Source organism: Chlorocebus sabaeus, chromosome 20 (assembly GCF_047675955.1).
Source record: "Chlorocebus sabaeus isolate Y175 chromosome 20, mChlSab1.0.hap1, whole genome shotgun sequence".
NCBI classification, from domain to species: Eukaryota; Metazoa; Chordata; class Mammalia; order Primates; family Cercopithecidae; genus Chlorocebus; species Chlorocebus sabaeus.
In genome coordinates, this window is record NC_132923.1 from 120,764,296 (window position 1) to 120,790,203 (window position 25,908).

Genomic DNA, 25,908 nt, shown 5'->3' on the forward strand with positions numbered 1-25,908 from the left:
GAGGACAGCGGAGGACAGAGCAGTCAGGTCCTGGAGACGCCCCCTCCCTCCCCCGGAGCGGCAGACCCCCGACATAGGGCTGTGGCACGCCTGGAGATTTTATGGCAGGGGCCTGGGCCACACCCCGAGGGAGGCAGTCTGGTACCTCTCCTGACTCCTGAAAGCTGCGGAAAAAGAAATAGAGAAAGAGACAGAGAAATCAAGAGATAAGAAAACAAAGAAAGAATGAGGGAGAGAGAGAGACAGAGGCAGAGAGAAAGAGAGAAAGACAGAGCGAAAAACAGAGAAAGGATGGTACAAAAAGAGAAATATTCCATGATGAGATGGAGAAAGATAGGGAGAGAGGGAAGGGGGAGAAAAAAGGAACACATGTTTCCACTCAAAGTTCTTTTTTGTTTAAAATAAAACCAACCCAACAATCTCTGCTGCTGACGGTTGGCCGGAGCCCAGGCCCCAGGCGGAGTGTGACCGCGGGCCTCCTGGCACCCGGCCTGGAAACTCAAGTCATCACTGCTTGGGGTTTGCTCTCCGCAGCCTCTGACATGGTGACTTTTCCCCAGACACTGGCTCAGGTCTGAGGGTCATAGGAGAGACTCCCATGCAAGCAGGGCCCCTGAAGCCTCTCCCAGGTCCCCCAAGGCTCCTACCCACCACGGGAGCATTTTGGCAGTTCTAGGCTGGAAGTGACCAGCCACCATGAGGCCCGAAGCAGAGGGCCAAGCAGAGAACTGTGCCCAGAAGGAGGGCCTGCCTGAGCAGGGACAGGCGCAAGCTCGGTTTTAATTTGAGACCTAATCAGCAGGGGGTTGGCATCCACCCCTCCCTGCCCCCCACCAGCTCAGAGGCCCCTCCATTCCTGCTCTGGAGAGGGACATCCCGGCCCCTGCTGCCCCAGGCCCAGGGCCCCCGAGGTGGGGACTGTGGAGGGTGGGATGGGAAGAAGAGCAGACCCGTAGGAGTCATAGGCCTTGCCTCTCAGCACACCTGCCAGGCCTGCACTGAGCCCCCTCCCACCCCCTCCCACCCCCTCACATATATTTTACACTCAGTCCCAAGATTGTTCTGGCCTAAGCCCCACATACCCAGGCAAGAAGGAAGCTGGTCTAATAGCAGCTGCCCCAGGCCCTGCCACGTACTGAGTGCATCATCTCATTCAAGCCTCCCGCACCCCGAGCGATTCTAACGTCCACTTTACAGATCATGAGACTGAGACTCCGAGGGCTTAAAACACTTGCCCGAGTCTCATGATGAATAGAATGTGAGATCTGAACCCAGGTTCGCCGCCCACCATAGCTCCACACCCGGGGGTAGCGGGGAGCTTCTGGGGTATGTGGCCAGCCCCGGTACCCCAGGGTCCATGGAGAGAGTGTGGCCACCCCTCAGGCCCAGGCTTCCATCCCTTCCGGAGCTGAGAGAGGCAGGCCTGAGAACAGCTGATCCCCCGGGTTTTGTTCTTGGCACAAAGGCGCCCGGATCCAGGCTTAGCAGTGAATGGCGAGGGGCCCGCAGCCCCCTCCCTCGGGCAGGCCTGGCAGGCTCAGCCCCTGCCTGCTTCCCCACAGCCCATGAGCCCTCAGCTTCCTATTCAGAACCCCGGCTCAGCCACCCACAGGAGTATCAAAGGCTGGCAGATCTGCAGGGATTAAAGGAGGCAGTGAGGGGCTGGGGGTGGTTGGGGGAGAGCTGGGGGCACGCATATGGGACTCCCCTTTTCCGAGAACCTACTATGTGCTGGGTAGATGAGAATGGGAAAGACCAGAGAGGGGAACGGACTCGCCCAAAGTCACACAGCAAGTCAGAATCAGGGTGCAAATCCAGATGGCCCTGCTCCCAGTCAAGGCCTGTTTTCATCAGACAAGTTTCTTCTGTGCTTGGGACACCCCTGTCCTGTGGCCTCTTCCTGGGATGAAGAGACAGAGAGAAAAAGACAAAGGCAGACAGAGAGGAGAACCTGGCTGGGCAGACACAGCGGGAGGGAGGATTTCCTGTGGGAAGCTCCTCCCCTGACTGCCTGATGGGGGCGCTGAGGGCCAGGGCTGGAAGGATGCAGGTCCTGCCACCCGCCAACCCCGCCCGCCCCCCGTCTGTAAATGCCTGGTTGGCTTGAGGGGCAGACGACAGGCAGGGTTCCCCACTTGGACAGAGCTCCAGGAAGCGGGGAGACGGAGCCCCAAGCAGGGGAATTGTGGAGCCTCCTGCACCAGGTCTGGCCCTGGCTGGTGGGAGTAGGATCTGGGAGTCCTCACCGACCTGGGGTACAGACTTGCCAGGGGGGATGGGGAAGTGCGGGTCTGGCTAGTGAGGCTCTGGGTGGGTAGACAGGAGGGCAGCCGTGATGGGCACTCAGACCCTGGGGCCTAGACCTGCTGTGTGGCCTAGGGGAGGTGCAACTGCCTCTCTGGACTTCAGCCCCACTCTAAGGCCCCAGAACCAGAAGACCCCCTAATTCTATTATAGGGGTTAGGGTCTGCTTCATGGAATCCTCATGGCGAGGCAGGCTGATGCTGAGCCCCGGACGGGCGCACTCTCATTCAGTCCTCCCCATAAGCCCACCAGAAGGCTACTGCTATTCTCCCCTTACCTTACAGGTGAGGAAACTGAGGCTCAGAGAGGTCTTGTTCAAGTCACATGGCTGGTACAGATTTCAAAGCCTCACGACCTCACTCCATCCCCCTGCCCTCAGGATGCTGGGCCCTGACTCCTGGCTCCCTTCTTTCTGCCTGTGGCAAGGTAGCAGAGGCAGGTGCCTACCTGCCCCCCATCTGCCCCCCAGCCACAGGCACGGTGCCACGGCACCCCCCAGGAATGTTGCTGCATTCCTGTGGCAGGGGTGTGGTTGCCGTGGCTCTGTTTGCCCGAGGCCTGGGCTGTTGCTAAAGCAAGCCCTACCCCCAGGCGCTGAGTCAGCAGGCTGGGCAGCCCTGGCACTCCCAGCCGAGCCCGACCCTCACCAGGAAGGTGGTGGCAGGACCAGAGGAGGAAGCTCCAATTCCCATGGAGGAGGGAGGGGTGCCTGGGGCAGGAGTGGGCCAAAGGCTGAGAGTAATGGGGGAAGTCAGGCCCAGGAGCCCAGGGAGGGGAAGGGAGATCCATCCCCCAGAGAAGCTGGGGAGCAGAGTGAGGATTTCAGACCTGAAGGAAGGCGACTGCTCCGCTGAGCACTGTCTGTGTGCCAGGCCCTGTGTCACTGCTTTGTCCAGCCGCCTTATCTCATGTAATAAAACTGACTCACTCTCCTCACCTTCTGTCTTTCATAAGGGGAACCTGAGGTGCGGTTAGTTCTTCTGCAAAAGAACACAGACAGGCCTGTGATGCTCAGAAAGGCTCTGCGTGCCCCAGGTGGGAATGGTGGGGACACGACTCCCCCACACCTCCTCTGTCAGGCTGGCTCTGGGAGCCTGGACTCCCACTCTGGGCCTCAGTTTCCAAGCTCTGCTGGGGTCGGCCAAGAGGGAGAGGCCCCGTGACCTCCTCCTCAGGGCTGATATACTTGATTAGGGACAAGTGACCTTGGCTGGCCTCACCCACTCCAGGTCAGACATCGATCTCCCAGCAAGATCTTCCAGCAGTCTCACAGAGGGTGCCTCCATGCTCAGATTCCTTTTTCTTTTTTTCTTTTTCTTTCTTTCTTTTTGTTTTTTTTTTACTGAGATGGAGTCTTGCTGTCGTCGGCCCAGGCTGGAGTGCAATGGCGCGATCTCGGCTTACTGCAATCTCCACCTCCCGGGTTCCAGCAATTCTCCTGCCTCAGCCTCCCAAGTAGCTGGGATTACAGGCGCCCGCCACCATGCCCAGCTAATTTTTGTGTTTTTAGTAGAGATAGGGTTTCACCGTATTGGCCAAGCTGCTCTCGATCTCCTGACCTCATGATCTGCCCACCTCGGCCTCCCAAAGTGCTGGGATTACAGGGGTGAGCCACCCCGCCCGGCCAGATTCCTTTTCCATTATGGGCCATGCCCCTAGCCTGCCGCCCTCACCCCACTCCATCCCCTGCCACTTAGAGATGCCGAGGCAGAAGGCAAAGAAAGCCACAGCCCAGGAGAAACAGTAGGGTGGAGGGCCCAGGGCCAGGAGGGGCTGGGGACCGAGGGGGCCTGGGCTGTTGGCCTCCTGGTGCCAGCTCTGCTCCCTTCTGGGTCTTCCCAGGAACAGAATTGGCAGGTTTGGGGCACTGGGTGCCAGGGTGGGAAGACGGGTGAAGCCGGGTGGGGCGTGGGGGTCACGAGGCCGGGAGTTTCGATGGCGGGTTTTGGTGGTTTTTGATAAGAGAACCAAGGGGTGGTCAGAGTCCGTGGGAGACAGGGCTGAAGTGATCCAACTCCTGGCCAGCCAAGCGCTTGTGCCCCACTGTCCAGGGCCTCAGCCCAGGTCTCAGGACCAGCTGCTCCCAGCCGTGGCTGCCCTCCCAGGTTTAGAGTCAGCGAGACTCCAATACCTGACATGAACCTGGGGACTTGGGGCTGAGACAGGCGGTGTCTGTTGTGCAGATGACCCTCCCTTGGAGACATTCACCCTAGAGCTGCTGGACTGAGCTGAGGTCCCAGTCTGATGGGGGAAGGTCACCTCTGCCCTGGGAATATCCCCACTCCGATGCAGGACCCACAGCCTCTGTCCTCAGGGAGCTCCTAGTCTGATAGCCGAGGCCTGGCCTCTGTCCTGCCTCCACTCTCATGGGGGAAGCCACAGCCTCTGCCCTCTGAGGAAGGGACATGTACTCAATTTCTGGAAGAGCCCTCCAATCTGCTAGAGGAGTCACCACCCCTTTCCCTCCGGGAGTTTGCGGTCTGAAGGCAGAGGCGGGCAGACTTAGCGCTGACTGGCAGGGCTGCCCAGAGCCCGGGACCTTCACCTGCTGGGCCTGCTGAGGCCAACTTGGAGGTGAGGAAGGCAGGGCAGGGCCCAGAGATCCCCACTCCTCCCAGGGATCAGCCTAGGGTCAGGCTTGGGCGAGGTCTGGCCCCGCTGCCCTGACTGGGGGGTGGTCTCTGCAGACAGGCCCCGAGGCACATTCTCAGGCTGTGTCATGAGGCAGTTCTGCTGGGCAAAACAGTTATTACCGCCGGTGGCTGGCGAGACAGGGAGGGTCTATTACAGGGTTGGAGCTGCAGGCAGCCCCCACTTCACTCCACCCCACCCACTGCACACACACACCTGCGCGCACACACACTCCCATGGGCAGACTCACTAGTTGCATGATTTTCAACAAATCCCTTCACTTCTCCAGGGCTCAGTTTCTTCATCTGTAAAAGGAGGATAATAACATAGGCTTGCCTGGACACGTGACACCTGTGTATGCCAGAGCCTCCATCCCTTACCAGGTTCCATTGCACAGGATACACACTCTCAGACGTGGACACATATACGACCTTGAACACTCACCTGGGAACTCCCATACAGTATGCACACATGTCCTGGCTTGCATGCCTTCACCCAAGTGCACACACACCTGTATAAGAAGTTAGAGGGGCTGGGCATGGTGGCTCATGCCTGTCATCCCACCACTTACAGTTGCCAAGGCAGAAGGATTGTTTGAGCCCAGGAGATCGAGACTGGCCTGGGCAACACAGGGAGACCCTGTCTCTATAAAAACATTTTTAAAATTAGCTGGGTGTGGTGGTGCACATCTGTGGTCCAAACTACTCGGGAGACTGAGGTGGGAGGTTCACTTGAACCCTGAAGTTCAAGGTTGCAGTGAGCTGTGATGGTACCACTGCACTCTAACCTGGGCAACAGAGTAAGACTCTGTCTCCAAAGGAAAAAAAAAAAAAAGTTGGAGGATTGGGGCAAAGACCGCAGGAACCCAAAGGAAGCTCTCATACGCCCTCCACCAGTAGCATTCTGTCTCTGGGGCAGCCTCCCACATCTACAGGCTCAGTGCCCCTTCCTTACCCTCTCTCCAGGGGAAATGCCAGGTTAACAGGGGGAGTACGAGCATGGTGAGAGCCACGCAGATCTGGCTTCAAACCCCAACTCTGCCCCTGAGTCTTAGTTTCCTCATTTATAAAATGGGGAGGTGAACAGTCTTTGGGAGATCATGAGGCAGCAGGTAGGGGTGAATTCCGTGAGATTATCTATATCAAGTGTGTTGCACATAAAGTGCCTAGGAAATAGTAAGTGCTCACTAAATGCTGCTTGGATTGACTTGGGAAGGCAGGACCTCTCTGGAGTGTGGAAGAAAACAGATAATTACCAGGTGTCTTCAACAAACTTGTTATGTCCCAGGACCTGAGCTGAGTACTGGTCCTCAGATCAAAAACAAAGCAAAAGCAAACCAAAGCCTGGTCCGTCCCTTCCCTGAAGATGCTTGTCCAATATTGGAAAGTTGTCAACATCCAGTTTTAAGTCAGCGTGAAATATGTTGGGAGACACGGCCAGGTGCAGTGGCTCAAGCCTGTAATCCCAGCACTTTGGGAGGCTGAGACAGGCGGATCACGAGGTCAGGAGATCGAGACCATCCTGGCTAACACGGTGAAAACCCGTCTCTACTAAAAAAAATACAAAAAACTAGCCGGATGAGGTGGTGAGCGCCTATAGTCCCAGCTACTCAGGAGGCTGAGGCAGGAGAATGGCGTAAACCCGGGAGGCGGAGCTTGCAGTGAGCTGTGATCCAGCCACTGCACTCCAGCCTGGGCGACAGAGTGAGACCCTGTCTCAAAAAAAAAAAAAGAAAAAGAAAAAGAAATATGTTGGGAGACACAGCAAGGCAGGAGGGCACAGGTCAAAGAATAGGGTTGCCACTTGCCAGGGAGTAATCTTAGTCAGTGACTTTCTTTCTTTAAGCTTCTGTTTCCCTCTCCATATAATGGGCATGAAATAACCACCTCCCTGCACTGTTGTTCATGTTCATGAGGTTTTGGGGACATGGCCGGGCACAGTGGCTTATGCCTGAAATCCCAGCACTTTGGGAGGCCGAGGCAGGCAGATCATTTGGAGTCAGGAGTTCAAGACCAGCCTGGCCAACATGGTGAAAACCCATTTCCACTAAAAATACAAAAATCAGCCGGGCGTGGCAGCGCATGCCTGTAATCCCAGCTACTCAGGAGGCTGAGGCAGGAGAATCACTTGAACCCAGGAGACAGAGGTTGCAGCGAGCTGAGATCATGCCATTGCACTCCAGCCTAGGTGACAAAGTGATACTCTGTCGCACATAGCCAAGATCACTAAGTAGAAGGGATGGTGACTGTGGTATTGCTGCCCCGGAAGTTGTCTCTGGGCCCCTTTCTCCTCTTCTGAGCCAGTGCTGGGAAGGGTCTGAAGGTCTAGGATGAGGCTCTCTTTTCATGGCAGAGCTGGAGGTTTCCCCGCCGAAAACCCAGTCCAATAGACCTCAGATCTCAGGATCAGGGCAAGGGACTGGGGCACCTTGGGGTGTGCTTGTGCTTGGAGAGACATGGTCAGCCTTTAGCCTGGATTTGGGCATTTCTAGTGATCACAGACCTGCGGGAGTAACAGAGGTGTCCTAACCCTTAGCAGTGTCCAGTCTGACAGGAGACACACAGCCCCTTGCCCCCAGGAGCATCCAGTCAGAGGAGGGAGACAGCACAAGAAGTCACCCTCTCGATAAGCTAAGATTTCACCATGGCAGAGCTGGAAGGCCCCTTAGAGATGTCTCTTGAGTCACTGGGAGCTTGGTCTGGAGAGATTCACTTAGGGTCCCAAGGGTGGGGACGCAGTGGGGGGACAGAGAGTGGGGGGGTGCGATGCAGCAGGGCTGAGGTGAACTAGAGCATGCATATCCTGACTACAGGCCTTCAGAGTCAGAATGCCACGCTCAGCCTCTGCTCAGACAAACCTACGCTCTCATTCCCACCCTTGTGTGGCCACTCGGCAAGCGCCTGGTGCGAATTTCCCTTTTTACAGATGGGAACACTGAGACCAGAATGAGGAGGGAATTTTCCAGGTGTGAGACCTTGAGCAGACCCCTACCAGCTTTAGTTTTCTCATTTGTAAGTATCAACAGAAGTGGCCTCTCTATACAGGGTTGGTATGAGGACAGAAGAAGATGGGGGTGAAGGAAGCACAGAGACAAAGCTCAGCCAAGCCTAGCTACGATGACTGTGATGATGAATTACTATTGTTATGAAGTGTCAGTGGTGCCACTGGGCATGGTGGTGGTGGCTGAAGGCTTCCTGGAGGAGGTGACTTTTAAAGGCAGGGGTGGCCGAGTGCAGTGGCTCATGCCTGCAATCCTAACACTTTGGGAGGCGGAGGTGGGCAGACTGCTTGAGTCCAGGAGTTTAACACTAGCCTGGGCAACATGGCAAGACCCTGTCTCTGTAAAAAAAAAAAAAATACAAAAATTGCGGAGCATTGCCGGGCCCAGTGGCTCATGCCTGTAATCTCAGCACTTTGGGAGGCTGAGGCAGGTGGATCATGAGGTCAGGAGTTTGAGACCAGCCTGGCCAACATGGTGAAACCCCGTCTCTAGTAAAAATACCAAAAATATTAACCGGGTGTGGTGGTGTGTGCCTGTAATCCCAGCTGCTCAGGAGGCTAAGACAGGAGAATTGCTTGAACCCAGGAGGCGGAGGTTGCAGTGAGCCGAGATCTGGCCACTGTACTCCAGCCTGGGTGACAGAGCGAGACATCGCTACACACATACACAAAATTAGCCAGGCGTGGTGGTGCATGTCTGTGGCCCCAGCTACGGGGAAACTGAGGTGGGAGGATCACCTGAGCCCAGGGAGATGAAAGGCTGCAGTGAGTCGTGATCGCACAGCTGCACTCCGGCCTGGGTGACAGAGCGAGACCCTGTTTCGAAAAAATAAATAAATACATTTTAAAATAAATTTAAAACAAATTAAGGCAAGGGTGATGGGTTTGGGGAGGAGGGGCAGAGAGAGAGGCGGGCCCAGCGAGGCTGGCGGGGCTCAAGGGGAGGAACCTGCAATGGTATGCAAAGTGCTTGGGGCTCCCCGGGCCGCGGCTCCCCAATCCCGTTTCCATGGTGATGGAAGTCGCCGCCCCCCAGGCCCGGACCCCTTTTACGAGATGCAGAGGCAGTTCCTCGCCGCGGGGAAGGGGCTCTGGCTCCGCGGTAAACTGCGAGGCGGCGACCCTCAAAGGCGGCACCTGCAGAGCCGGAAGCTGGGGCGGACCGGGGTGCGAGACTTGGGGGATGGGGGTGAGGCTGGGACAGGGGCCGCCCCGCCCCGCCCCGCCCCGCCCCGCCCCGCCCCGCCCCGCCCCGCTTTCTCTCGCCTCCTGCGCTAGCTTCCACACAGCACTTCCCACCCTGGGACCCTGGCTACCCCAGGACCCGCTCCCAGGGTAGGTGGGGCACCCCCCCCCCCCACTCCCAGCAAGCCCTGCAGGACCCGGAGTTCCACCCCCTGCCCCCCACCGCACCCCCGGCTTGCGTCCCTCCTCTAGTCCCGCTCCATTGTCCTGGCAGCCTTGCTCTCTCCTGCCTCCTCCCACCTCCTCCTCCTCCACGTGGCCCGGGCTCCTTCCTGGGCTTTCCTGGGCGCCCAGCATTCTTCATCTGCCACTGTGTCTCTGTCTCTCCAAGTCTCTTTCTGCTGGTCTCTTGTCTCTCAGCAGCAGGAAGAGGAGAGGGAGCGGTGGTGGGGAGTGAGAGCCCTTTGAGGGAGGAGACTGGATGACCCCAGGCAAGGGACTTCCAGGGCTGGGGGAGCCTAGGTCCCCAGCCATGCTGGTCATTAGTCAGGCCCCTCTTAAGGAATCAGGAAGTAAGAATGGAGGCCCGGCACAGTGGCTCACACCTGTAATTGCAGCATTTTGGGAGGCTGAGGCAGGTGGATCACCTGAGGTCAGGAGTTCGCGACCAACCTGGCCAACATGGTGAAACCCCATCTCTGCTAAAAATACAAAAATTAGCCTGGTGTGGTGGCTGGCGCCTGTAATCCCAGCTACTCCGGAGGCTGAGGCGAGAGAATCACTGGAACCCGGGAGGCGGAGGTTGTAGTGAGCCAAGATCTGGCCACTGCACTCCAGCCTGGGTGACAAAGCAAGACTCCATCTTGGAAAAGAAAAAACAAAACCAAAAAACAAAAATTAGCCAGGCGTGGTGGGGCAGGCCTGTAATCCCAGCAACTTGGGAGGCCGAGGCAGGAGAATCGCTTGAACTCGGGAGGTGGAGGTTGCAATGGACTGAGATCACGCCACTGCACTCCAGCCTGGGTGACAGAGCGAGACTCTGTCCCCCGCTCCCCACCGAGAATGGAGGTGGGAGAGTTTTCCAGTCGTATATTTCTTTTTGAGCAGGCCATTGATGCCTACGGTGCAACAGACCGCAGTGTGCCCCCTACCAAGAGGTTCCCGGTCTCCCTGTCCCCCATCCCTCCCCAGCTCCTCATCCAGGTCCCTGGCCCTCTGCTCAGCACAAGGCATGCTGGCGGCCAGAGACATATCTACTGACATGACGCATGCCCCCACCTCCATAGTACTGGCTGGGGGATACCACAGGGGCCCAACTAGGGAACATGTCAACAGTGACAAGAATGGACAAGTGGCCCGTGGCATGATGGATGGGCTGGCAGACAGATGGATGGATGGGTTGGTAGACAGACAGACAGATGGAGCTGCTAGGAGGTGACTACCTGGCTGGGGAGGGCTGTCTGGGAAGTGATGGATGGGATGCAAAGAGGGCTGAGAGGGGCTGGGCCAAGGTGGGAAGGAAGGAAGGACAGATTGACAGATGAAGGACACAGCTGAAGGGGTTGGGGGATAGATGGGTGGGGTCTGGACAAATGATGAGAGACCCTGCTGAGGACAGGGACAGGGTCTTGCAGGGGTGTTGTGGCAGAAATGATGGACAGGGCTGGGTGAGGATAGACTGCTCACTGCAGGGCTAGCTACAGGCAGACGACAGACAGATGGACCCATGTGTGGATGGACCGATGGGCAGACGGATGGAGGGAGAACAGGGAGGGAGTGAGCAGGGGCCCGCTGGGACTGGTTGATGAAGATGGATGGACAGACAGAGGGAAACAGGGCAGGAAGCGGAATGGGAACTGGGGGAGGGAAGACCATGTCCTGTCCCGAGGTGGTCCCTACAGAGCCCCTGAGACCTGGCCATTAGGAAAGTGTATGCGAGTTTTCATGGACAGGGGTGTGTGTGTGTGTTCGAGTGTGCACACAGGCATCTGTGGGTGCCCTGGCGTGGCTGTGTTCCTGGTACTTCCTGGTGTGTGTGGCCTTGTGAGGGCCCAGGCCTGGTGATGGGCGTGGAAATAGGGGCCTGGAGGAGTGTAAGCTCTCTCCCCTTCTCTCAGGGGCTAAGGGGGTCCTGGTGGGTTTATCCAGGGAGCATGGCAGCCAGGGGGCCTGGGGCAGATGTCTGGTGAATGGGGGCCTTGTGTGTTAGCGCCTGCAGGGAGGGGAGGGGGCTAGAGTTAGACTAGGAGGTTCTCAGAGACAGAAAACAAACAGAGGGGCTTCCCTGACCCCTTCCTCCCTTCCTCCCTTCTTGCTTCCAAGCCTCCACCCAGGCCTGCAGCCAAACTGTCAGGACTCAGGAAGGGGGTGGTACCTGACAGGTACTCTGCCAGCCTGGGGCCCCCAAATACGGTGTCAATGATAAAAATAATCCTAGCTGACATTTACGGACTACTTGCCATGTGCCAGGCACGTTGCCAGGTTTTTCAGGCTCCCATGTCTCCCCACAAGGTGGGTATTGTATTATTTTTATCCCCACTTGACCGAGAAGAAGAGCTCAGGGCAGTAAAGCACCTCATCCAAATCTCCCAGTAAGTGGTGGCCCTGGGAAGCCAGAAATTTGCCCTCAGCCCCTGGCCGACAACAGCTTGATCTTCCTCTGCACATCTGCCACGGGGACACGGGTTGTCAGGCTGACCCTCAGAACACAGTGAAAGGAGGAGAGGAGGGTGGAGAAAAGTTAGCAGTGATGTCCAGAGGCCACGTGGTTAGCTGAGTAGCATCAGGGCCTTTAGAGCTCAATGGCTTGGATTCAGAGCCTGACTTTGCCACTTCCTTGTGCAATGTCGAGCAGGTCACTTCACCTGTGTAAGCCTCAGTTTCCTTGTCTGTGAAATGGGGAGTGTGCTGCTCACAGAGGCTGCTGGGAGGATAAAATTAGGTAATATAAGAAAAGTACCTGGCAGGTTGGAAGGCCCCAGGGTCACAGAGGAGGATCCTGGGACAGAGGTAAGGGCACTTCCTGGGGGCCCCTGGGCACCGGTCGCCCCACCTTCTGCAGCAGCGGGAATCCCCCATTTGTCATTGTCTCTGGATTGTATCCTGGGCCTCTGGGCATGACGTCATGCTCTGTGCTTGGCATATAGTAACTTGTGCCATCGTCATACTGCTCTAAGAGGCTGAGCTACTGTCATCTCCCAAAGCACTGATGAGGAGAGGAAGGGAAAGACACCAGTGACTAGCCTAGATCACGCAGTGCAAGCATTCATCACCCGTCAGCTGGGAAGCCACCACGTTTATTTGCTCATTCATTTAACAAATTTGTAGGACAGACGGGGGTTGGGGATGGTTCACGACTCACAGAGCAGCAGCAACTCCAGCCCTTCTCCTGGAGCTTACACACAAATGGGGGTGGTGGGTGCAAGGGGAGACAGACAATAGACAAATGAACAGTAATCTCTGGAGTGTGGCAGCTGGTGGTGGTAATTGCTATGGAGAAAAATACAGCAAGGAAGGGGGACAGCGAGTCCAGGGGTGGAGTGAGGTGAGAGGCTGCTATTTTATTTTATTTTATTTTATTTATTTTATTTATTTTATTTTGAGACAGAGTAGCTGGGATTACAGGCATGAGCCACCACGCCCAGCTAATTTTGTATTTTTAGTAGAGACATGGTTTCTCCATGTTGGTCAGGCTGGTCTCAAACTCTCGACCTCAGGTGATCCACCTGCTTCGGTCTCCCAAAGTGCTGGGATTACAGACTTGAGCCACCGTGCCCGGCCTGAGGCTGCTATTTTAAATATGGTGGTCAGGACATATGGCACACATGAGCTGAACTTCAAACAGGGATCTGAAGGAGGCAAGGGAGCCAGCCCTGAAAATTTGGGGGCAGGGGCACAAAAAGATCCAGGCAGAGGGGACAGTACGTGTAAGAGCACTGCGGCAGACCTGGCCTATTTTTCAAAAAAAAAAAAATTTTTTTTCTGAGATGGAGTTTCGCTCTTGTTGCCCAGGCTGGAGTGCAATGGCGCGGTCTCGGCTCACCGCAACCTCCGCCTCCCGGGTTCAAGCTATTCCCCTGCCTCAGCCTCCAGAGTAGCTGGGATTACAGGCATGCGCCACCACGCCCGGCTAATCTCGTATTTTTAGTAGAGACGGGGTTTCTCCCTGTTGGTCGGGCTGGTCTCGAACTCCTGACCTCAGGCGATCCGCCCGCCTAGGCCTCCCAAAGTGCTGGAATTACAGGCGTGAGTTCCTGCGTCCGGCCCGCTTTTTCTTTATTTTATTTTTATTTTTTCACACACATTCCGTAGGATGAGATGCTTTTTGATTTTTTAAAGAACACCTCGTTGAAGACTGGCACTCAGAGGCCGGAGAAAAGCCTGTGGTTCCGATGGTCAGGGAAAGGCGTTGGGGGTCGAAGCTGAATTGGGAGAGAGGAGGATGTGGCCGGATGGGGAAGGCAAGGCCGAGCAGAATGAGAGGCGCCCTCAGGGAATCGGGGATGTTGGAAGGGGGCTGTGAATACAGGCGGGAGGTGGGCGGAACCCGCCGAAGCTACCAGGCGACCGCCTCCCCAATGCGGGCCCAGGCTGAGGCCCCGCCTCGCCCGGAGGCTCCGCCCGCATCCAGGCCCCGCGGGCAGGATTTACCGAGAACCCACTTCAAAGGCTCCCAGGAAGCGCGAGAGAGCCCCAAAGGAAGCGGCGCAGCCTCTAATCCAGCTCTGGGGGTGGGGGAAGCCCCGCAATTATTGGGGGGCTTCCTCCCGCGCTACCCCCTTTAAAACCCGGGAGCCCACATTTAAGTCTCCCCGCCCCCACCTCAAATTGCCTCCTTGTTGGCGGTGAGGCGGTGTTCAGCAAAACTTTTATTCAGACGAGTTCACCCCAGAACCTCACCTGAAAAGCTGAACAGTCTCTCTTTGCGGCTGCAACCGGGGAGTGCTTTCTTTTGAAAAAGATGGGGCCCTAGTTACCGCATGTGTGTGTAACACACACGTTTACTGGGCACCACTGTATGCCTGGCACCATGGGGGATGGCAAGATGGAATAAAATCAGGCCTCTGTCCTTCAGGGATCCCCCTGGCTAAAGAGGAGGGAGTGAGAGCTGGAATTATTTATTTGGCCTGGGGGAACCCAGTTGGTTCTTCAGAAGTGACTTTCCATCCATTGTAAAGGTAGATAGCTGAGATTCAATGCACATTCACTGTGTGCCCAGCACTGAGCGAAGGGCATTAGATACATGATGGTCTCACTGAGTCCCAGGCAGCAGCCCTGAAGGGTGGAAACCAGGATTATTGCACCCACGTGGCTCCACCAAGGCCACACAGTGGCTTACATGGCACAATCCAGGTCTGCTGGTACTGTTCATTCATTCACCAAATCTGTGTTGGGCTCACACTATAGACCAGGCACTTTCCTACCCTTTGGCACTCTGTTCTCCTGTGTTATGTATGCCAAGGCAGGTCGAGTAGGAGCTGCTCAGATGGAAGGGGCATCCGGGGAGAGGGCACAGCTGGGACAAAGGCATGAAAGCCCAGGATGTGTTCAAAAAAGAGCAGGTCGACTCGGCTCTGGGGGAGACACACTTAACTTCTTAGTTCCATCTCTGCCACGTACCACTGTGTAATTTTAGTCATTTCTTCTCTCTGAGCCTCACATTGTTTCTGCAAAAATAGAAGAAATATTAGTTTTTCCTTCCAGAGCTAGAGAGGATTGAATGAGTTCACAGAGGTGAAGTGGCCTGGCATAGAGCAGGCCTTCAAGAAATGTGGATTGAAATGAATGGAGGAGGCTGGGCGCGGTGGCTCACACTTTGGGAGGCTGAGGCACTTTGAGAGGCTGAGACCATTCAGAGGCAATGATCCAGACGTACCCATGACAGTGTGTGCTGGATCTAGCCTGTCTGGGCCAGAATCCCAGCTCCAAATTTTACTTCCAAATTTGCTGTTCTGTAAAATGTGTACAGGAGCAGTGCCACCTCATTGAAAGTGTCATGAGAACTAAGTGGATCGCTATCGAGAAGTGCCTAGAACTGGGTCCGGGACACAGTAGTGCTTTATAAGTATTGGCTACAATTCTTTTCTTTTCTTTAAAAAAAAATTTTTTTTTTTTGAGACAGAGTCTCACTTGGTTGCCTGGGCTGGAGTGCAGTGGTGCAATCACAGCTCATTGCAGCCTTGACCTCCTAGGCTCAAGCAATCCTTCTGCCTCAGCTGCCCGAGTAGCTAAGACCACAGGTGCTCACCACCATGCCCAGCTACTTTTTTTTCTTTTTTCTTTTGTAGAGATGGGGTCTCACTGTATTGCCCAGACCACATTATTTTTTTCTGATGCTCTTGGCCAAAGGCAGGCACAGATCAAAGGTGGGTTAAGTGAGGCCATGGCTTCAGCATTCACCTTTGTCATCTCCTTGACCCCAGTCCCCAGCTCCAGCTAAGTCCTAGCAAAGGTGGGCCCTTAAGCAGACTGGTGGGCTGGAGGCAGGGATTGGTAGGGGAGGCAGTCACACACAAACACACACTCACTCAAGTTCCACCTGCCTGTACAGGAACCTCGTCTGCTGCAGTGGTGCTGAGGCCCTGAGGGCTCCTTGGGGCCTTTATGGGGTAATTCCATCTCCATTAGGGCTGATTGTATCACTGTAAATACCACGTTTTGGTGCCGCTTTATAAGACTCACTGAAAAACTTTCCTCCTTAGCACCCAGTCACCTAGAGCGGGAAGGACTCTGAGTCGGACAGGAAAAGAAGGAAGGGTGTGTCATTAGATGGGTGACTAAAAGCCAGGGAACGGCCCCCACCCCATACCCTCTTGCTGCCACCTGACATACCACTCCTTTCCATAGGCCTCTGCTCACGTCACACGCTGCAGATGTGCGACACCCTGCCCTATGTTCTCAGCCCTCAACTTGTGCATATAGTGCTGGGCACGTGGCCCACAGCCATCAGGGCCTGCCTGCACCCCACCATGTGCGTGTGCTTGGATCCAACCTTTTGAGGCCACACATGGAAACCCACACTTGTCACCGGAAGGACCGAACAACACTATAACACTACGTACAGAGAGTTTCATGCAACACAGAACTTGCAACACTGTCATTCACTCAGTTCATTATTTAGCGGAGGCTTGCTGAATATCTAGTGTGTATCAGGCACTGACTGTTTTCTTTTTTTTTTTTTTTTTTTAAACTCTCACTCTGTCACCCAGGCTGGAGTGCAGTGCCGCGGTCTTGGCTCACTGCAACCTCCGCCTCCTGGGTTCAAGCGATTCTCCAGCCTCCACCTCGAGTAGCTGGGATTACAGGCGTGCGCCACCACGCCTGGCTAATTTTTGTATTTTTAGTAGAGATGGGATTTCACCATGATGACAAGCTCGGTCTCGAACTCCTGACCTCAAGTGATCTATCTGCCTTGGCCTCCCAAAGTGCTGGGTTTACAGACATGAGCCACGGTGTCTGGCCCAGGAACTGCCTGTTTTCTACAAACATCCCTGTCCTCCTGCAGTGTGTCCTCTAGTGACACATCTGACAGATGGAGCCTGCAAATGGCATATAACATACATGTACAAGCAGTGGCTTCCACGCAACTCACATGGAGTCTTACACACACCAGTACCCCTAGCTCAGAGGCTCCAATACAACATGCAAAACACTTATCCAAACCACACACTACACACAGGCTCACACTCATCCACACACCCCATGTGCCTGTCCGCAAAGCCCCGGGCACAACACATGCCCGGCTCTCCACGGATGTGGCTTCCTATTGCTGAACTGTGCGTAACCCAGTAACAGCTGAGATTTCATGCGTGCTTTCTGTAGTTCTGGCCCCTGTAGTTTACATGCATGACTTTATTTGATCTTTACAGTAACTCTCCGAAATAGGCTTTACATCTTCCCAGTGAGCAAACTGAGACTCAGAAAAGTGAAATAACTTGTTCAGAAACTCGCGGACTCACTCCACAACTACTGCGAAGTATGGCACACTCACAAATACATACATACACAAATCCACACTCGCATGCACTCATACACAAATCTCTCACACCCACATGCACATTCATACACACATCTAGACACATCCACATAATCCACACATTCAAATACACACTCACACACACTCATACCTAAATCCTCTCATGCCCATGCACACACACTCATACACACATATACCAATTTTTTTTTTTTTTTTTTTTGGAGACCGAGTCTTGCTGGCCCAGGCTGGAGTGCAGTGGTGCAACCTCAGCTCACTATAATCTCTGCCTCCGGGGTTGAAGTGATTCTCCAGCCTTAGCCTCCTTAGTAGATGGGATTACAGGTGAGTGGCACCACGCCCAGCTAATTTTTTTGTATTTTTAGTAGAGACAGGGTTTCACCATGTTGGCCAGGCATATCTCGAACTCCTGACCTCAAATGATCTGCCTGCCTCGGCCTCCCAAAGTGCTGGGATTACAGGCGTGAGCCACCATGCCTGGTCACATACAACACTTATGTCCATACACACACACACAGTCATACATACATCAACACGCTCATGTCTACACACATGTATGCACATTCAACACAATCTCACACCGTCACACACATGCACTTATTCTCACAGGCACTTGCACACTCACAGGCTCTCAGAGGACCAAGGCTCTCCTATCCTCTTGGTCTAAGGCTTTAATTAACCCCAACACCTGTAATCAACCCTTCCTCTCCTCCTGCAGAAGAGACGTCTGGACCAGCTTCCCAAGAACAGGCACCAAGGCAAGAGGCCAAGATGTCCACATCCAGCAGAGAGGACCCAGGTGCCTGGGTAGCAGGTCCCGGACATGGAAGCAAGGATAGGGTCAGAGAGGAAGAGGTAGGCAAAGGGATCTGGGGCCTCCCAGGAAATCAGGCCTGCCACAGTTGCTCTTCCTAGACTGGTCAAATGGTGATTGGCCAACAGGCAGCCGTGGGTGGCCGGGCAGGCTGGCCAGAGCACATTTGCCGTTTGTTTCACTCACACTAGCCGCTTCTGTCAGGAAGGGAGATGAGCTCATGTCTGAGGAAGTTTTGTGAAGAGGCCTTATCAAGGGGCAGGTGGTAGGCAGGTGTCCTCCAAAGTGTCAAAACCTATCAACCAATCCTGCCATGCCAGGGTTGGGGGCTAGGGGTGCTCTGCACGGCCGCCCCTTCCCCAAAAGGAAGCAGTGGTTCAAGCAGAGACCACCAGGATTCAAATCCTACTTCTACTACCCATGAACTGTACACCCTTTGGGCATGTTGTTTCTGCTCTTGGAGCCTCAGTTTCCTCTTGATGACCCCTGCCTCCCAGATGAGAATGATTAATAAATAAGATAGTGCATGTCTGATCCATTGCCAAAGGAAATGAACGTACTCTTAGATCATAGTAGGCTTAGAGGCTTCTGAATAGAGATACTCTTCTTGACCATTAACAGCTTGGTACACTCTTCAAGGGTTTTAGGAAGGAGGGCATCCGGGTCTATTTCTGGGCCACTCTCCCAGGCCTGCTGCTTAGAAGGCAACTGCTTACTGGACCCCCAATCCATTTCAGCTCAGGCCTTCAGGCCAGCGTTGAGCTCGGTCGCATTGAGCTCAGTCTCAGAGGTGAAGGACAGAATGGGTATGGCTCAGCGCAAAACCATTCCACGTTTGCAACGAGGATCCCAGGCTCAGAGATCCCTGGGGACTAACCCGTAGGGGCGCTGGCGCTTTGAGACGCTCAAATTCTGGAGGGCCTGCGGAGAGCCCGCGAGTCCAGAGGCCCCCAAGGTGCTCCTCCAAACCCCTTCGGACTTCCCCTCCCTCTCCTCCGGGTGCCAGCCCGGCCCCTTTAAAGACATTCCTGAGGGCGTGGCCTCGGTGACGTCACGCGGGGCATGAATGAACAGGAGTCGGTTCTCACCCAACTTCCATTAAGGACTCTGGGCAGGAGGGGCAGAAGTTGCGCGCGGGTTGGCTGGCGGGAGCGGACACACAGGCCGGCGTGCAGGCGTGCGGGTGTGCGGGCGCCGGGCTCGGGGAATCGGATCGAGAGCAAGGAGCGCGGCATGGAGCTCTGGGCAGCCCGCGCCTGCTTGGCCCTGCTGTGGGGCTGTGCGCTGGCCCCGGCCACGGCAGCGCAGGGCAAGGAAGGTGAGTGCGCGCGGCGTCTGGCCCCCTGGCCCCCGGGCCCCAGTGCCCCCCAGGGCCCGGCGCGTCTTCACCCGCGCAACTTTGGAAACCGACCTGGTGCCGCCCAGTCCCGGCGAGCTGGAGTCTGGAGGGCGCACGGGCTGCGATCGAGGCGAGCCCTGGCCCCCAACCGGGGTCATAGGGGCTCCGGAGAATAAGGGGTTTCAACTTGGTCGCACGGGCCTCGGAGGCTGCGGAGAAGAGGACGCGGCGCAGGCCACGCGGTTGCAGTCCAGGCGGCGGCTTTGGGAACGCGTCCCGGCGGGGGGCGTGGGGAGTGCCCTAGAGAAGGGGGTGTTTGGGAGGCTTTCCGCGGACTCAGCTTCTTAGTGACCTGAATTTACTAACCCACTTGCCGGGGTTTTGCGGAGAAGGCATACTGTGCAGGCCTTGCAGTTTGAGGAGGGGGCTCGGGCGGACGGGAGCTCCCTGGCGAAGCCCGTGTTCCCTGAGATTTTCTCCATGCCCCCCTTCACCTCCAGTCCCGGGGGAGAGCGTGGAGGAAGGTTCGGGCCAATCCCTGCTCACACACTCCTTTCCCTCCTTCCCAAGCCGCACTCCCGGGCTCCCGGGGCAGGTTAGGGGCAGCGAGTGCGGACAGGAAGTCCCAAAGTCAAGCGTTCTGAGCAAGGGTGACTCAGAACGAGGAAATGCGGCAGGTGGGGGCGCGGCCTCCCTACGTGTGGAGCTGTCAGCCCAGGGCCACCAGGGAGTCAGGACACCCGGGGGTGGGGGACTGAATCATCCACCCCCGCCCCAGTGTTCCCGGAGCCGCGCAGGGTGAGGGGCCGAAGACTTTGCTCATGGCGCGGCGGGTGTGTAGTGGGGGTGTTGTCCCTCCGCTAAGGTCGCGGTGAGGATGGGGGCTCCTGCCCTGGCCGAGGACCTTCCTGTCCACCCAGCCGAGGCCAGCTTCAATTTCCAACAGTGAGGGCAAGGTTTCCCCGCCTGCCTGGGCAGAGCGAGGTTTCCGCAGGCTCCACAAGGGGAAGCGGGTGAGAAGTTCCCTTTTTTTTTTTTTTTTTTTGAGACGGAGTTTCGCTCTTGTCGCCCAGACTGCAGACTGGAGTGCAGTGGGGCAGTCTCGGCTCACTGCAACCTCCACCTCCCGGGTTCAAGCGATTCTCCTGTCTCAGCCTCCTGAGTAGCTGGGATTACAGGCGCCCGCCACCACACCCGGCTAATTTTTGTGTTTTTTAGTAGAGACAAGGTTTCACCATGTTGGCCAGGCTGATCCTGAACTCCTGACCTCAGGTGATCCACCCGCCTCGGCCTCCCAAAGTGCTGGGATTATAGGCATGAGCCACTGTGCCCGGCCTGTTTCCTTCTTTTTCTGCCTCCCAAACTGGGTTTGAAGGTTTTGCTGTTCCGTGTTGGGAGAAAAAGAGGCCAGATCTGGAGCCGTTGTGCAGTGGCAGGTGTTGGCGGTGGCATCCTGTCTCAGTCTCTGGAGTGACAGGACCCGGGTCTCAACTGGGACCTCTGGTTGCAGGAGGCGCTCATGGTAGGGATTTCTGCCACCCTCAATATCCGCCCCACCAACGTTTGGTCCTCCCCCTTCCTGAGGGACTGTGGTTGGAGAGAAGGGGAGAGACAGCTGGAATCACTACAGGCCTTTCTCCTCGGCTGCCCATGGGGAGTGGGGGATTAGGCGGGTGCTTTGCTGCTGCAGCCCCGAGCTGGCCTGGAAGCCTGGAGCTGCCTTGTTCTTGTCCCCTGTGTCCACCTCTCCCCAGCCTGTGGTTAAACCCCACCCCCACACCCCGTGGGGTGCATGAGGAAAGGCTTGTGTATTGCACTGGGGTAGGGGTACATTTTTGCTTCGACTCTGAGTCCCCATGAGAGACTCCCTAGAGAAGTGTGCCTAGGTGGGCGTGGGCATGATGGCCCAGCTGGCAGCTGCTGGTTTCAGTTCCTGGGAACCAGGCTGGATGCGTTGTGACGGCCTGGGGTGGCTTAGGGGGCAGGCAGGAGGACACAGGTGCCTTTTTCACCTACCCTCAGGCTGCTTTGGACTTCTTTCTTGCCCCCTTGCCTCTAGGCTGTACTTGGTTGCCCACGTGGCTCCTGTTAGGTCGTCAACAGCTACTGAATCTGCCCTCTTTTTTACAAATGGGGAAACTGAGGGAGGCCCAAGTCCTTGCCAACCAGGGACCTCTGAACAGAGGACCAGACCTGAGCATCCCGCTTCTCGGCTGCTGGAGCCAAGGCCCTGCCTGCCTTATGGTTGGTGTCATGGTAGATTTCCTGGCATAGCTGGGCAGAGGCCTGGGCGGGTGGCAGGGGGTGCTGAGCTGGGGTGCTGCTGATGGGAAGAGGGCTGGAGAGTGCCAGAAAGTCCCTGGTTTCTGGTTCTGCTGGGGCCCAGTCTGCCCTCTGTTCCCTTCCCCTTTTCTTTCATGTTTTTCCTGGAGCGCCCACCTCCCCACTTCCTATAGGGCTCAGCTAGTCTTGGTTAGAGAGGAATGGGGGGAGCAGGGAGGGAACCACAGGGCAGTGGGTGGTAGTCCTGCATTTGTGGAGGAAACTGTGGAGCAATGTGGACCCACAAAGATGGCACTTACGATGGAACTCATGGCAAAGAAGGAGGTGTTTTTTGCTTTTTTTTCCCCACAGAAATGGGAAGGTAAGGGGATAGAGGGCTCATGGATAAGCCCTGCTTAGCCTAAGCCTCTCCAGGAAGCCGTCTGGGGCAGCTGAGGGGCTCCCAGGCTCCCACCCTTTCCAGGGAAGTGGGAGCCTCTGTCCCTGGAAGAACCTGGGGAAAGAGCCGCGCCCGTGTCAGGGCGGAGGGACCCAGCGCTGGGCGCCTCCTGTTCCTGGTGGTTGGTTTGAGGGAATTTCCCTGGGAGGGGGCCGGGGTTGGAAACCCGGGGCTGGGGGGAGGCTTCTTCCTGCGTGAGGGCTTCTTTTCTTCTCTGATTGAGCCCTGTGCTACTTCTAGAGCCAGGCCTAGGCTGGAAAGAGAGGGCCCTCCATGCCAGGTTAACCCTTCAGAAGCCTGGTAGCAGTGAGCCCTCTCACTTGGGCACAGACCTCAGCCTCCTGTCAATCTGAGGGGGGGGCTGCAGGACTGTGAGGAACCTTTGTCCTACCCACCCAGCTGAAATCAGGAGCCTCCAGATTCCTTCCTGTGTAGCTGGAACATTCCATTTGCTAGTGGGGTTAGTAAGTTTCAAAGCCCCGGCCCTGGGCATGTCTGAACAAATCCCTGCCCCTGCCCACCTCGCTGCCCCCAGCCACCCTCCTCTATCCCAACAGCCTCTGCCATGGGGCCGGTGCCACATTGGATTTCCTCTTGCCTGTCTGGGCTGCCTGACCCTTCTTAGAGCGGTCTAGCCCAGGTCAGTAGTGGGGGTGGCAGCATTTCACGCCCCAGCCTGGGGCCTTCAGCCCAGGTAGGAGGGTCATGTCACTTCAGGAAGGGGTTTCCAAGACCACCCTCAGAGCCCAGCTCCCATCTCCCCAAACCAGTCCATCCCTGCTCCCAGCCTGCCTGGAGCTCTGTCCACCCTTTGAGTCCTTCTCCGGTGCTGGCCTTGAGGAATGGGGCTTCTGAGGCAGATCCCTCATGCTCCAGGGCCCAAAGGAAGCATTGACTTGGTTTCTTTACCCCCACCTTAGGGCTTTACCTTCTGAATCCATCTTGCATGGGTTCTGTGCCTCAGTTTTTCCATCTCCTTACCCTCTAGGGAGGGCAGCACTTATTGGCAGCTACCTGGACTTTACTTGGAAATGGAGCGGGGGCAGTACCTAGGGTCTTAGGTTTTGGCTATGGCCTCTGAGCCTGGCAGAGAACCTGGGGTGGATCAGTGGGAGGTGCCCAAGGGCAGGACTGGTCTAGGGAAGCCCCTGGGAGTGCATCCCTCCGCCAGGCTCCAGTTGCCTCTCTGGGAACAGGATGGTCCTAACACCTGGCCCCTCTGGGCCTAGCCTAGAATGTCCCCTACAAGGGCTTTCATGCCTCATTCCCCAGGAAACTCTGGCACCCCTGGCAGGGCAGTGGTCAGGATGTGAGGGGCAGGGGTGGTGGGAGTGACTTTCCCAGGGAGGGAACCTCACCAGCTGTGTGTATCTTTGGGCCCCTCTTAGGGGCCGTATGGGTTCAGGGATTTATCCTGCCTGCTCTGTGGCTTTTGTGGTGAGAAGATCGGTTTCCAGATACCCCCTTCCCTCCTCCACCCTGGAGCTGTTCCCACCTGTTAACAGGACTCTCTTCTTGGAGTGCCACAAGATGCACGTGTACATATAGGTGCATATGTGTGTGCCACGTGACCTGAGTGGGCTTGGTGTGTTTCCTGCTGGGAGGAATGTGGCAGAAGCAGACACCAGTGTCCCCAAGGCCCACATGCATGTGAAGTGCTGCCGAAGGGCCTTGTTCAAGGAAGCAGACGGGGCGGTGTGGTGTCATTTAATACCCTGCTCAGTCAAGCTCTCTGCCCAGCTGCTGTTCTCCTGCTGAGCTGAGCTCCCTGGCCTGCTCTGCCCAGCTGGGAACTAGCAGAGGAGGGCAGCATGGCTGGAATCCTGGCCTGGGAGACAAGAGGTCCAGTCCTGACCCCAACCTGCTGTGTGGCTTCAGCTGGGTTCCATCCCTTTTCTGGGCCTGTTTCCCTCATGAGTCAAGGGATGGTTTTCTTGGATATGGTGACCCTGTGTGGTGGGGTCTCTCTCTCTCTGTCTAAGAGTTGGGGTTCCTGGAGGGATCCTCACCTTTTCTGCCATGGTCTGACTCCTGAAGACACCCCCAGGCTCACCCCCTCTCCCTTCTCTCTTTCAGTGGTACTGTTGGACTTTGCTGCAGCTGGAGGGGAGCTTGGCTGGCTCACACACCCGTATGGCAAAGGGGTACGTAAGCCTTCGGGGTGGGGAGGGGTGTGGGAATGGAGCTGCTGGTCCCCTATAGAGATGGAGAAACTGAGGCCCAGGGAGCATGGGGCATGGCTTCAATTCAGTAGCTCAGCCAGGTCTCGGGCTCAGGGTCCAGCTTCTCACACCAGACTCAGAGGCAGCTGGCCCAGGCCAGGGGTGGATGGGCATGGGAAGGTACTGGGGGCGGTGGGTGTAAGCCTGAAAGGTGGGGGGAACTGGGGAGACAGAGAAGGCCCTAGTGGAGCTGGGCCTTCCATGTTCCAGAAAGGCTGACAGTCAGAGGGATCTCTAACATCCCCCATCCACCTCTTGGGAGGGAAGGGGTTAAAGGTATCCCCTGTCTTGAGATCTCAGCCCAGGAGGTGAGAGGTGAAGAAGAGACAGGGAACAGGAAAACCTGATCAAGTTCCTTCCTGCCTGCCCCTTTCCCACCTCCAGCTGTTGCTTCCCCTTCCTATAGGGGGCTGCATTTCTCTGCCTCATTCTCACCCAGGTCTTCCCCTCTATGCTGTCCTGATGTGACCAGGAATGGGGGCAGGGACTGGAGGCTTTTCCCCCCAGCTGTGTGTGTCTGCTGTGTGATCTTGGGGAAGATGCTGCGGCTCTTGGAGCCTCAGTTTCCCTCTCTATACAGTGGGCCCTTGCTGAGTTTGTCCTGGGGCCCTGAGCTGAGAGAGGGGACTGTCTCCCAGGGGCTACTTGGAATAGTCCCCACAGCTGGCCAGATCTGCATGAGTCAGGTTCTTGTCCCTAGTCACCCTAGCTCTGGGCAGGCTTGGCTGGGGTGTAGCCCTGAGCAGGTTCCTAGGATCCTGGAAGTCTATCTGGGAGGGAACATGGGTCACCTAATACAACCCAGGCATTATACAGAGTGGGAAACTGAGGCCCAAGGGCATGTAGGGCCTTGGCCAATGTCCCACAGTATACTGGGCCTCTCTCCTCCTCCCCTGTGCTTTCATCCATTCTTTTGTTCATTCATTCAACAAACGCTTCCCTGAGCACCTACTCTGTCTCAGGCAGGCTCTAGGGACACAGGTGAATTAGATGCAGACCCTGGCCAAGGAGCTCAGAATCTGGTCTGGGAGCCCAGATGTTGGTGTCCCCATGTGGCGTACCAAGTGCACCTTGGTAAATGGCAAGGGGTACAGGGCAAGGGGAACATGGGCAACTGTGGGAGCTGGGTGGCAGGGAGCACTTGGCCCAACTGTGGCTTAACCTGGGAATTCTTTCCAGAGAAGGCTGAGTTGTGATCCAGGGAGGGAGGAACGTGTTGATCTGCTCCAAAGCCAGATTCTAAATGATGGAGAGGATCATCTGTTGTTTTTGACTTAATGCCACTCCTGTGCTTGTCAACACACATGCGTGTGCGTTGAATAATACTAACGGTAACAATAATCATACTATCTGCCCATATGCCTATTACCTTGTGCCAAGCACTGTGCTTGGCCAGTGTAGATATTCTGTCCTCTATCCTCACAGCAATTCCGCGAGGTAGGGGGTCTTGCTCCCATTGTATAGATGAGGAAATTGCGGCTTAGAGAGCATAACCCACCTGAGGTCACATGGAGCCCCGGACTCCACCCTCAGGCTCACAGTCTAATAGAGAGGTTCAGCTTCCAGACACGTGTGAGAGAGACCAGGGGCCAGATTCTGGCTCTGCCACTTATGGATACATCCCCTACCTGCCCCAGGCCTCAGTTTCCTTCACTTTAGAACCGGGAGAGCACGTACCAGAAAGTGTCTTCCTAGTGC

At 56.1% G+C, this 25,908-nt stretch overlaps 1 protein-coding gene and 1 long non-coding RNA gene across 3 annotated transcripts in view; one reads left to right on the forward strand and one right to left on the reverse strand.

Moving 5' to 3' along the window:
- Window positions 1–13,968: 13,968 nt before the first annotated feature.
- On the reverse strand, window positions 13,969–19,879 carry LOC140709293 (uncharacterized). The gene is made up of 2 exons (XR_012089775.1): window positions 19,339–19,879; window positions 13,969–14,786 (listed from the first exon to the last, which is right to left on the reverse strand). It is a non-coding gene; the product is annotated as an uncharacterized lncRNA (long non-coding RNA).
- EPHA2 (EPH receptor A2) overlaps window positions 19,014–25,908 on the forward strand; it is a 32,860-nt gene continuing 25,965 nt past the window's right edge. The window contains exons 1-2 of one of the 2 annotated variants that reach the window (XM_007980379.3): window positions 19,014–19,245; window positions 24,065–24,132. In XM_007980379.3, coding sequence (XP_007978570.2) covers window positions 19,161–19,245; window positions 24,065–24,132 — 153 coding nt within the window. In that variant the 5' untranslated portion in view covers window positions 19,014–19,160. Of the gene's footprint in view, window positions 19,246–20,291; window positions 20,789–24,064; window positions 24,133–25,908 lie in introns of those variants that run through there. The other variant, XM_007980380.3, reaches the window with a different exon arrangement.